Source organism: Dipodomys merriami, unplaced genomic scaffold (assembly GCF_024711535.1).
Source record: "Dipodomys merriami isolate MVZ:Mamm:240054 unplaced genomic scaffold, mDipMer1.0.p SCAF_106, whole genome shotgun sequence".
Lineage (NCBI taxonomy): Eukaryota > Metazoa > Chordata > Mammalia > Rodentia > Heteromyidae > Dipodomys > Dipodomys merriami.
In genome coordinates, this window is record NW_027202338.1 from 429176 (window position 1) to 442172 (window position 12997).

General features: G+C 51.5%; 1 protein-coding gene across 1 annotated transcript; it reads right to left on the reverse strand.

Moving 5' to 3' along the window:
- Positions 1 to 3198: 3198 nt before the first annotated feature.
- LOC138812430 (galectin-4-like) lies at positions 3199 to 12102 on the reverse strand. The gene is made up of 10 exons (XM_070000379.1): positions 11884 to 12102; positions 11522 to 11610; positions 10073 to 10277; positions 7578 to 7697; positions 4737 to 4763; positions 4559 to 4609; positions 4395 to 4424; positions 4117 to 4205; positions 3600 to 3765; positions 3199 to 3426 (listed from the first exon to the last, which is right to left on the reverse strand). The coding sequence occupies exons 1-10, from the start codon at positions 11926 to 11928 to the stop codon at positions 3280 to 3282; spliced, it is 969 nt and encodes a 322-aa protein (XP_069856480.1). The 5' UTR covers positions 11929 to 12102; the 3' UTR covers positions 3199 to 3279.
- Between the last annotated feature and the right edge of the window lie 895 nt (positions 12103 to 12997).

Consider the following 12997-nt stretch of genomic DNA (forward strand, 5'->3'; position numbering starts at 1 on the left):
TCCCGCAGTTTTTCCTCTATTGAAACCTAAACTTCGTGGTGTCAGTGCCCTAAAGATGGGTTGAAGGACCTACTCTTCCTCTTCCTGAAGCAACCTTACCCTGATTAATCATCTTTTTGTTGTTGCTCATGGGTCTTGAACTATGGGCCTGGGTGCTGTTCCTCAGCTCTTCTGCTCAAGGTGAGCACTCTACCACTTGAGCCATAGTGCCACTTCCGGTTTTCTGGTGGTTAGCTGGAGATAAGAGTCTCACGGACTTTTCTTCCCAGCTGGCTTTGAACCGAAATCCTCAGATCTCAGCCTTTTTAGTAGCTAAGATTACAGGCTTGAGCCCCCAGCCACCAACCAATGATGACTTCTTTAGTTGACATGTTGGGGCAAGTAGTTGAACCTAATATGTTGCAATGTCCAGGGACTCTGTCCTCAACTAGGACTCTGGTTAGATCCAGAGTGCTGGTATTATAGGTATGTACTACCATACCAGCTCAGTTCTATTGATAAAATATTCAATAAAAAAGATCCTTAATGGTTGAAGCTGTGATCCTTTATTGCATTGTGGCTTTGTCTGAAAGACCATCAGTCTCTGAACCTCCATTTTCTCCTCTGTAGAATGAGGTGCAATCCCCAAAAGAAATACAACCACCTTACCTCCTGTTCAGAGCTCTTCTCCTCTGACTTGAACCTCCCCTTGGGAGACCTGGGAGCAATTTGGGGAAGGAGGGGATTGGCTAGGAGGCCTAGAATTAGGGAGAAGAGAGATGGATCCTGCTCTAAGTCTCCTGACTCCACCCCAACTTTCCACTCCCAGCCTGCAGCTGCCCCAGGCTCTTTGCCACCTGCTGGGTGGGGCAGGAGCACAGGAGAGGGGGTGGGGATGGGAAATCTCCTCTCTGTGTGTGTGTGTGTGTGTGTGTGTGTGTGTGTGTGTGTCTTTGGTGGGGGTGGGGAATTGCTCAACTTGCCCCCTTTCCTGTGCCTGCTTCCAGAAACTTCTTTCATCTTTCTCCCTGATTTCCCCTCTCCTTGGTTCTTCTTGTGGAGTCTGGGAGGCAGAGAAGAGGAGATGGAGCTGGGGCAGAGTTCCCTGTGTCCCGTTCCTAGTCTGGGTGTCTAGGATACGCTAACCCATGTCCCTTTGTACGTCGTCATCACTGAGCAGGAACAAGGGAGCAGCTGGCAGGATGGTGGGGGTGGTCCAGGGACTGAGGCAGGGAGGGAGGGAGGACAGCAGAGTGAGGACAGGCATGTGGAGCTGAGGGGGCAGGAAGCAGGGCAGCACAGCTGTGCAGGTTGCACCTAGGACCAACTGCTTCCCGCCCCGCCCCAGGCCTGTGTGTGCCCCTCCTGCTGCTCCCTACCATGTCTGCTAGAGCATGCATGCCTGGAGCCAACCAGCCAGGACCTGGGGAAGGGCAGCAGCCCCTGAGTCCCCATCACCCCCGGGGTCACTGAGCCCTCGCCTCCCACCGTCCTGGCACAGCTGGGGCCTGGGATCCAGCCCTGGCCCAGCCATGGTGTCCATGGGAGGCAGTTTGTGGACTGTGTTTCCTGTGTCTGTGAGCAGAGGGCAGTGGTGAGCGGGGCTGTCGACGCTGTCCTCAGCCTTGGGCAGGAGGCTGAGGCTGAGGCTGAGCCCAGCGGGACCTGTCAGGACCAGTGGATGGGTGTCTGGGAGCCAGGAGTCTCATGTGCCAGGCTGGCTGGGGACCCATGGGAGGCCTTCTGTGGGACCCTGGCCTGGGTGAGGGACAATGTGTCTGGGACCCCAGGGAGCATGGGAGGAGGGCAGAAGGAGGAGGGGGAGGAGGGCCAGGCCCAGCCTTGCCAGTTGTGCCCCAGGGCCAGGGTCTGTGCCAGCTGTGGGCGGTGGGTAGAAGGCAGGGGTAAGTAACCTAGGCCAGCTGGGTCCCTGCCCCTCCCATCTGCTTTGCCACCTTTTTCTTTTGTTCTGGTCCCCAAATTGGGGAGTTTGTCATGGCAGATGTAGGGGTGGAGACTGGATCTGGGGTTCATTGTGATGTCCCCCTGTTTGCAATCTTGAGGTTTTCTACCTTGGGGCACAGCTGGCCATCAGTGGCTCATGCCTGTCATCCTAGCTATGAAGAGACTGAGATCTGAGGATGGATGTTTGAAGCCAGCTTGGGGAAAGAAAATCGATGAGACTCTGGGCTCCAATTAATCAGCAAAACCTGGAAGTGGAGCTGAGCTTCAAGAGGTAGAATGTCAGCCTTGAGTGGAAAAAAAAAAAAAGCCACATTTGGGTACCAAAAAGCCTGTCCTGGCACCAAAATAAAAGTTTTTGTCTTTTGTTTTTGCCAGACCTGGGGCTTAAACTCAGAGCCTGGACACTGTCCCTGAGCTTCTTTTGCTCAAGGCTAGCACTCTACCACTTGAGCCACAGCACTACTTTTGGCTTTTTCTATGTATGTGGTACTGAAGAATTGAACCCAGGGCTTCATGCATGCTAGGCAAGCACTCTACCATGAAACCACATTCCCAGCCCCCCCAAAATAAAAATTAAAATTGTATTTATAACTAGAGATGAGATTGTCTGCTTGGTCTGGCATTGAACCTCGATTCTCAGATCTCAGCCTCCTAAGTAGTGAGAATTACAGGTGTGAACCATCAGTGTCTGGCTTTGTTTTGAGGGGGCAGAGAGGGTAGGGATAGGGTCTTGCTTTTTACCTGAGATGGCCTGCAATTCATTATGTAGGAAGAGGACTGGGTTCAAGTCTAGGTTGGTCTTGAACTTTTTGTGTGTGTGCTGTTCCTGGGACTTGAACTAAAGACCTTGTCTTCTTGTTTGGGTTTTTCATTCAAGGCTACTCTACCACTTGGACCACAGCTCCACTTCTGGCTTTTTGGTGGTTAAGTGGAGATGAGAATCTCTAGAACTTTTTTTGCCTGGACTGGCTTTAAACCCAATTTCATTCTTAGATTTCAGCCTCCTAAATGGCTAGGATTACAGGTGTGGGCCACAGGCACCCCCAGCCAAATCCTGAATTTTTAATCCTTCCTCAGTCTGGCTGGTGCAGGGATTACAGGCAAGGACCAGTAATACAGGATTGTACGTAGATTTACTGTGATGGACAGACAGCTGGCTGGAAGAATGATGGAGTATAAATGACCCCTAAGGAAGGAAGGAATATTGAGGGAGAAGAATGGACACACACATACACACACACACACACACACAGATGCCCTCAGACATTTTATTAGGGCCCAGAAATATGTCCTGGGGATCTTTTTGTTTTCCCAGGAGTTGTGCCCAGGAATGATTTAGATCTGGACATAGGACAAGGTGACATCACCTTGAACTTCCACCATGTCCACCCTCTGGAAGGAGGTGAACCTATGGGAGAAGTCGAAGAGGTGCTGCCCATTGGCATAAACCTTGAAGCGATCCAGGCCGCAGCGAATGGACAGCTGTGGGAGGGAGTGGAGGAGGGGTGAGCCTGCTGGACAGGGCTGGGGGAGGGGAGGGCCCACTGGACAGAGGTGGGGGGGGAGGGCCCACTGGACAGAGGTGGGGGAGGGGAGGGCCCACTGGACAAGGGCTCTTGCAAGAGCAGGAAGAAGGGCAGGGATTCCGGACTCACATCAAAGAACTGGCCAGCACCAAAGGGGTTGTAGGAAAGCTTCCTCTCCTCAGAGCCCCAGGAGCCATTGAGGAAGCTGTTGCGGACCACAGCATTCTCGCCCAAGCGGGGGTTAATGTGCAGGGCCAGGTCCCCAGAAGAGCTCACCTTCAGGTTGATGACAAAGCTGAAACCAAGGGGAGAGTCCAGTGGGAATCCAGCACCTGCAGCCCGGGAAGGATGGCTGGCGCCTGGACCCCTGGGTCTGAGGGAGAAGGCCGGGGGTGTGGACCCCTGGGTCTGAGGGAGGAGGACTGGGTTTGAGTCTGCAGGAGACCTGGGGTCTGGATTCCTGAGTCCTAGGCAGGAGGTCTTGATTTGGATGTTTAGCTCTGAGGGAGGTGGACTTGGTTTGAACCCTGGGTCTGAGGAAGGAGATCTCCAGCCTGGACTCCTAGAGGAGGCTGGGACCTGGATCCTTGGGTCTGAGGGAGGAGGGCTAGAAATTTCCCTCTGTCTAGGTTCTGTGCTGACATACCTCTTGCTATGAGGAGGTACGTAGCCTTTGATGATGATGGTTTTTCGTGCCGTAAGTCCCCCCTGCAGTCTCCCTGTGTAAGGCACAGGCTATGGAAGAGAATAAGGAGCCTCAACCCCTGTGAGATTGCAGGAGCCACTGATCCCTGGACACAAATCCAACCAGTCTCCACCCTCACTCCTGCCCAGCCTGCCCCCCACATCTCTACTCCCACCACCCTGCAGAGTCTTACCAGCTCCCCAATCTACTACCGCCCCACCCCCTTCTGGATGCCATACCGGGTTGAAGGTTGGAGGTCCCTCCATGATCTGCGGAGTGGTGAAAAGAGGAATCATTCAATAATTGATCACAAATCATTGGCCATACCCCTGCCTCAGCTCCCCCATTCTCCCCAATTTTAGACTAGCTCCCCCTAAAATGGCCACCTAACTGTGCCACTTACAGGTAAACTGCTCATTGGTGGGGGACCATATCCGGGACCAAATCCAGGACCCTACAGAGATGGGCAGAAAAAAGCAGGGGTGGTGAAGGGTTCTAGGGGGAGGTCCTCTAACCCTTCCATGACCCCTTGGACCACTGATCCCCCAACTTAGGGACATTCCTCATCCTCAAGTACTTACTGGATAAGCTGGTGTGGTCACAGGTCTCTGTGGGCACAGAGAGAGAACATGGACATGAGTGAAACCCCCCCAAATTCAGGACCGGAAGGTGTGGAGGAAGCTCTGCCCCAGATGCCACCCTGATTCTCGGAGGGGACCCTGACTTCTTTTTTTTTTGGGAGGGGGTCCGGTCGTGGGGCCTGAACTCTGGGCCTGGGCGCTCTCCCTCAGCTCTTCAGCTCAAGGCTAGCGCTCTACCACTTGAGCCACAGCACCACTTCCAGCTTTTTTTTTTCTTTTTGCTTATATGGTGCTGAGGAATCAAACCCAGGGCCTCAGGCTTGCAAGGCAAGCACTCTACACCGAGCCACCTTCCCAGCCCCAAAAGGCGGATTCTTTTTTTTTTTTTTTTTTGTCTTTTTTTTGGTACTGGGGATCGAACCCAGGATGTTGCACTTGCTAGGCAAGTGCTTTTGCCACTGAGCTACATCCCAGCCCAACCCTGACTTCTTTAAGGATCACCAGTGCCTGTGAGCCCCGAGCTTTTAGGACAAAGCCTAGTACGTTCTTTTCTTTGTTCCCTCTTTCTGTTCTTCTGATCCCTCATTCTTCCCGTCTGTCCCATCAGAAGTGCACCTAGCCCATGTTGGGACTACTCCTGTAGTCCCAGTCACTCAGTAAATTGAGATCTTTTTTGTTTTTGCTTTTTTTTTTTGCCAGTCCTGGAGATGAACTCAGGGCCTGGACACTGTCCCTGAGCTTCTTTTTGCTCAAGGCTAACACTCTACCACTTGAGCCACAGTGCCATTCCCAGCTTTTTCCATTTATATGGTACTGAGGCTTCATGCATACTAGGCAAGCACTCTACCACTAAGCCAGATTCCCAGCCCAGTAAGCTGAGATCTGAGGGTGTAAAGCCAGCCCAGGCAGGAAAATCGAGCTCTGAGCTTACATGTTCTGATATCCGTGTGTGTACTTATTCAACTGTGGACAAATAAGCAGATTTTTTTTTTTTTTTTGCTGGTCCTGGGGCTTGAACTCTGAATGCTATCCCTGAGCTGCTGCTGCTGCTTCTTCTTCTTCTTCTTCTTCTTCTTCCTCTTCTCCTTCTTCTTCTTCTTCTTCTTCTTCTTCTTCTTCTTCTTCTTCTTCTTCTTCTTCTTCTTCTTCTTCTTCTTCTTCTTCTTCTTCTTCTTCTTTTTTGTCAGTCATGGGGCTTGAACTCTGGGCTTGGGCACTATCCCTCAGCTCTTCAGCTCAAGGCAAGTGCTCTATGGCTTGAGCCATAGCGCTACTTCTGGTTTTCTAATGGTTTATTGGAGATAAGAGTCTCACAGACTTTCCTGCTCAGGCTGGCTCCATACTGCAATCCTCAGATCTCAGCCTCCTGAGTAGGTAGGATGACAGGCAGGAGCCACCAGCGCCAGGCTTAAGCAGATATTTTGAACTTTGCCACTCTGTTCATTTGTACAATGCTGAGGGTAGAATCCCAGGCCTTTTGCCTGCTCTACCACTCTATAGCACTGCTCTACCACACCCCCAAGGCTTCTGGACATGGTGATATTGGAGTGTCCAAGTTGGAGACTCTTTGTTGTCTCTGTACCTGGGGTACAGTTTCAAGACCACTGGAGTTCACTGTGGCTCAGCTGTCAGATGACTGTGCCATCTACACTACCTGATGGGTGGGGTGCCCAGTATACCCTGCCAGCCTCTGATACCAAGGAATGGCTTCTCCACTAAAGCTCTTAAAGGCGTGTCCTGACAATTCACTGTGACATTGTGTCCCTAGTGACTAAGGTCATTTCGTAATATGCGCTTCACAATCCGTGTGTGTGTGTGTGTGTGTGTGTGTGTGTGTGTGTGTGTGTGTGTGTGTGTGTGTGTGTAAATCTGTGTGTGTGTACTAGGACTTGAACTCAGGGCTTGGGCACCATCCCTTAGCTCTTTGTGCTCAAGGCTAGTGCTCTACTAGTTGAGCCACAGCTCTACTTTCAGGCTTTTCTGGGTAGTTTATTGAAGATGAGAGTTTTATGGGTTTTCCTGCCTAGGCTGGCTTCAAACCACCATCCTCAGATCTGAGCCTCCTGAGTAGCTAGGATGACAGGCATGAGCCACTCTCAGATCCCTGTGTCCCTAGCCGGGTGCTGGTGGCTCACGCCTGTCATCCTAGCTACTCAGGAGGCTGAGATCTGAGGATCAAGATTCAAAGCCAACCCGGGCAGGAGAGACCGTGAGACTCCTATCTCCAATAAACCACCAGAAAACCGGAAGTGGCGCTGTGGCTCAAGTAGTAGAGTGCTCGCCTTGAGCTGAAGACCTGAGGGACAGCGCCCAGGCCCAGAGTTCAAGCCCCACAACCAACCAAAAAAAAAAAAAAGAAAGATCCCTGTGTCCCTGAGCTGTTTTGCTCAAGGATAGTGTTCTATCACTTGAACCACAGCCCCACTTCTGGCCTTTTCTGAAGAGTTCATTGGAGATAAGAATCTCACGGATTTTCTTGCCAGGACTGGCTTCAAACCACAATCCTCAGATCTGAGCCTCCTGAGTAGCTAGGATGATATCACCAGTACCCTGCTGTTCAGGAATTTTTTACTCCTTACCTTCAGTTTCTCATTCAGATTGCACACCTGCTCCTGTGCCTCAGGCTCCATCTGCCTCTCCCCAACTCACCCCTAACTCTCCCCACCCTGATCCTGACTTCTGGGGCTATGACTAATTTGAGGATATGTCTGTCTTCCAGGTGAACCACTTTAGCCACCATGGAGTTCCTTGGGAAGCCCCTAGAAAGACAATGGCACAGAGTAGGCATGGGCAATGGATGACAGGGTGGAAGGATTGAGGAAGGGTGGAAACAGCACATACCTGCCCTCCAAGGAAGTTGATGGACTGTAGCTCCAAATCCCCATCCACCTGCAGGTGGGTGACCATCTGCAGGGGCAGCCGGTGCCCGTACTCGTAGAAGGGCGTCCCATTGACCACTACCTGCAGGGCAGAGCCAAAGTGTGGAGAGTCAGTGCCAACATCCAGGGAAGGGAGACATGTGATCTTTTGTTTTTGTGTCCTGGGGCTTGAACTCAGGTCCTCAGCACTATCCCTGAGTATTTGTGCCCAAGGCTAGCACTCTATCACTTTGAGCCACAGCTCCACCTCTGGTTTTCTGGTGGTTCATTAGAGATAAGAGTCTTTCCCACACAGACTGGTTCTGAACTGTGATCCTCAGATCTCAGCCTCCTGAGTAGATAGGATGACAGGTGTGATCCACAGTGCCCAGCTTTGAGCCTTCCCTTCCCTGCATTTGTGATCTGAGGGAAGGGCCTGGGGAGGATGAGAAACTGCCGGGCATATGAGAGTGTAAAGCTCAGCCTTGTGTCCCCAGCATGACTGTGCCATCAGGCCTCCAGTGATAGTGATAAGACTTGGGCAAGCCGGGCACTGGTGGCTCACGCCTGTAATCCTAGCTACTCAGGAGGCTGAGATCTGAGGATCTCGGTTCAAAGCCAGCCCGGGCAGGAGAGACCGTGAGACTCCTATCTCCAATAAACTATCAGAAAACCGGAAGTGGCGCTGTAGCTCAAGTGGTAGAGCGCTCACCTTGAGCTGAAGAGCTGAGGGACAGCGCCCAGGCCCAGAGTTCAAGCCCCACGGCCGACCAAAAAAAAAAAAAAAAAAAGACTTGGGCATATGTGACTCTGAAGTCAGGCATGGTGAACTTGAAACTACCATCTTGGTAATGGGGAGGTGGAGCAGGAGAATGGAAAGTTCAAGGTCAGCCTGGGCTATATAGCCAGACCTTGTCTCATTAAAACAAAGAAAACAAAGCAAACTGGGCAGTGGTGGTACATGCTTGTCATCCTAGCTATTCAGGAGGCTGAGATCTGAGGATCACAATTCAAAGCCAGCCCTGGGCAGAAAAGTCTGTGAGACTCTCATCTCCAATTAACCAGCAAAAAGCTGAAAGTGGACACATGGCTCAAGTCGTAAGAGCATTAGCCTTGAGCAAAAAAGTTAAGGGACAGCATAGGTCCTGAGTTCAAGCCCCAGGAGTGGTGCAGAAAAATAAACAACAATTAATTAATTAATGGAGATATTTATGGATACAATGATGTTTGTGTGAGATCTGCTTTTTTTTTTTTTTTTTTTTTTTGGTCCTGGGGCTTGAACTCAGGGCCTGGGCACTGTCCCAGAGCTCTTCAGTTCAAGGCTAGCGCTCTATCAAGCCACCGCACCACTTCCAGTTTTCTGGTGGTTTATTGGAGATAAGAGTCTCATGGACTTTCCTGCCTGGGCTGGCTTTGAACCATGATTCTCAGATTTCAGCCTCCTGACTAGCTAGGATGACAGGCATGAGCCACCAGCACCCAGATAAGATCTGCTTTTAGATAACATGAGAGAGGTGTGTGTGGGAGAGATGAAGGGGAGGAACCTTGAGGGTCCCCAAATCTCAGTATGTGGGAGACCCTAGTTCTTCATGCTTCCCTTGTGTGTCCAGAGAGTTCTGATAGCACACAGCAAAATTCCACATTTTCTCAGTACCCTCAGGATGGCATGATTATATGCATCACATGAATTAGACGCCTCAGGAGCCAGATGGAGGATCCAGGTTGGAAGCTAACCCCAGGCAGGAAAGTCCTTGCGATTCTTATTTCCAATGAACCAGCAAAAGGCCAGAAGTGGAGTGTGGTACAAGTTGGTAAGCATTGGCCTTGCTTGAAAAAGTCAAGAGACAGTGCCTAGGCCCTCAGTTCAAGTTCCAGTACCAATTCACAAGCACACACACAAAAAGAAAAGAAAAGCCAGGTACTGGTGGCTCACACCTGTCATCCTAGCTACCCAGAAAGCTGAGATCTAAGGATCATGGTTCAAAGCCTGCTGGAGGGGCGGGGGGAGGGGGGGCAGGAAAGTCTATGAGACTCTCTTTTTTGTTTGTTTGTTTTGGGTCATGGGGCCTGAATTCTGGGCCTGGGTGCTGTCCTTCAGCTCTTCATCTCAAGGCTGAGCCACAGCGCCACTTCTGGATTTTCTGCTTATGTGGTGTTGAGGAATTGAACCCAGGGTCTCATGCATGCTAGGCAAACACTCTACCACTGAGCCACCTTCCCAGCCCCGTATGAGACTTTTAAGTCCAATGAACGACCAGAAAACTGGAAGTGGAGCTGTGGCTCAACGTGGTAGAGTGCTAGCCTGGAACAAAAAGACCTCAGGGACATTGCCTAGATCCCGAGTTCAAACCCATGGCTGACAAAAAATAAAGAAAGGAAGGGAGGGAGGGAGGGAAGAGGGAGGGAGGGAGGGAGGGAAGGCTGGAAGGAAAGACAGAGGGCACAGAGGAAGAAAGAGGGGAGTCCCAAGGGACAGACCTTGTAGTGTTCATCCAGCACCATGAACACCAGCTCGAAGTGGGTGCCCTTGCTAAAGGGCATGCTCCTCTTCTTCTCCTCGTTGCCCCACTGGCCACCCTGCTTCGTGTTGAACACCACCTTGTCCCAGCCATCGAAGCGGGGGTTGAAGTGGAAGGCAATATCAGCCCCCGGGTCCTGTCCCACCATGAAGTTCACCTGGAATCTGATGGACATAAAGGGCTGGTTCCTGGGGGGTCACCTCCCCCTGCCTCAGCCTGGCCCATAGTTTCCTGACCTGGACCTTCATGCCCTGGGTGGAGCGGAGGTGCTGGCCCAGTACTGTTTTGTATTCTTTTGCACATTGAATCCTAACAATTGTCTCATTTACAGTTGGAAAACAGAAGCACAGAGAAGAACAGTAGTCCTCTGAATCTGGGTGACAGAGCTGGGGATTTGGACACAGCACTTGCATCAATCTAGATTCATGTTTTCAAAGCTCTCACTTCCAAGTTAGGTGCTGGTGACTCATGCCTGTAATCCCAGCTACTACTAGAGAAGCTGAGATCTAAAGAATGGCCATTAGACGCTTATCTCCAATTAACCAGCAAAAAACAAAAAAAGCTGGACATCTGCTAGTTGTGGGTGGTTCATGACTGTAATCCTAGGTACTCAGGAGGCTGAGATCTGAGGACAGGAGTTCAAAGCTAGCCGAGTAGGAGAGTCCCTGAGACTCTTATATCCAATTAACTACTGAAAAGCTGGAAGTGGAGATGTAGCTCAAATGGTAGAGCACTATCTTTGAGCAGAAAACCTCAGAGACAGCACCCAGGTCCTGAGTTCAAGGCTCAAGGATCAGCATAAATGAATTTCTTTTAGAAAGCCAGAAGTGAATCTGTGGCTCAAGTGGTAGAGCACTAGCATTGAACCAACGCAAGTGCATAAGGCCTTTGAGTTCAAACCCCAGTACCAGCACAAAACCACAATAGCAAGAAAAAAAATCTCATTTCACGTCCAACATCCTCTTTCTTTGTAGCTCTGTCTCTTTTCTCTTGAGATAGTGTCTCACTATGTAGTCCAGGCTGGTTTGAATCTCTCAATCCTCCAGCCTCAGCCTCCTGAGTGCTGGAATTACAGGCATGCATCACTATACCTGTAATCTCTTGGGTGAGCCCTCCAGGCCCCTGCAGTCCCAAAGCATACACCTGCACACAGCTGATCTGACTACCAAGCTGCCTGGTACCCCCCCCTCCCCGCCCCTTCCCCATTAACCCTTCTTCCATCTTTTCCTTCCTGGACTCTTAGGCCTTGCAGGCCACCATCACACAAAGCCTAAGGGTAGCATGAGGATGGCCAAGTTCCAGTGCATTCTACACATCCATCCCACCAGCCCTGGTAACCAGGAAGGAAAAAGGTGGCGTCATGCAAATGGCCTGTGGTGCCCTGGCTGGCACTCTGGGAGAGTCTCACCGTTTCATGTTCTCTTTTGCTACTCCCTGGATATACACGGACATGCCAGCGCTGAGCCCACCTGGGATGGGCTGGTTGTAGGGCAGTGTCTGTAGAGAGGGATATCAAGGGACCTCAGAGGCAGCCTGCCTGCTACAACCCCTCTCCCTCTTTGAGAAGCCCCTCCCACTCCAGTGTCCCCCTAAACAAGGGAGAGGAAGCATGAGGATGAGATGGGGACCCAAAATGGCCTGAACGCCACTGTGGGTGGAAATCAAACCTTAGCCTCAGTTCAGGATGAATCAGGCCTGAGGAAGTCTTGGGATACTTCTCCCACACACCGAGGATGAATGTGGGGTGAATTGGTGGGGAGGGGGGCTTACCGGGTTGTAGGTGGGCTGGTAGCCCGGTGCCGGGACAAAGGCCATCTCAAGAGGCTAGGCTGGTGGCTGGTCCTAGGAGGAGTGTTGTTGCAGGAATGGGGAGCAGTGAACTGTGGCTGCTGACCCTTATAGCACAGTGAAGGGAGTGGCTGGCAGGGAAGGGGTCACCAGGTCCCTAGGTTAGAATCCTGAGGGTGCACCTCACTTCCTAGCCCTTACTGCCACACTGGGGCCTCATGCAAAGAGGGCCAATGATGGACTTTGGCCTTGCCAGAGCCTTATCAGAGACCATAAAGCCCTGCCCGAAGTCTGTTGGCAGAGGGAGGGGACAGAAGGTGGGCAGGGCGGGGCTGCAGGAGTGGCTGCACAGGTGGGTAATGGAAGGAGATAAGAGCTGGAGACACAGCAAAGTACCCACATTCACCTCCAGCTCTCACATTATGACCTAGGGACAGGGGTTTAGAGCACATGGGTGGCTGGAGTGAAAAGGTTTTTGTTTTTTTGTTTTCTTTTTCCAGTCGTGGGGCTTGAACTCTGGGCCTGGGTGCTGTCCCTCAGCACTTCAGCTCCAGGCTAACACTCTACCACTTGAGCCACAATGCCACTTCCAGTTTTCTGGTGGTTCATTGGAGATAAGAGTCTCATGGAGGGGCTGGGAAGGTAGCTCAGCGGTAGAGTGCATGCCTTGCAAGCATGAGGCCCTGGGTTCGATTCCTCAGCACCACATAAACAGAAAAAGCCAGAAGTGACATTGTAGCTCCAATGGTAGAGCACTAGCCTTGAGCTGAAGAGCTGAGGGACAGTGCCCAGACCCAGAGTTCAGGCCTCATGACCAGCAAAAAAAAAAAAAAAAAAAGAGTCTCACGGAGACTTTCCTGCCTGGACTGGCTTTGAACATCGATCCTCAGATCTCAGCCTCTTGAATAGCTAGGATGACAGGCGTGAGCCACTGGCTGCCTCTGCTACTTTCTACCTGGGTGTGCCCAGCAGACTCCAGCACTGCACTGACTATAAATAGGACAGGGGCCAGGTGGGTTGGGCACTGTCAGTCCAAGAATAGGGGGAGCAAGGATGGCCTTCCACACCCAGAAGGACGCCAGCCAAGGACTCCACC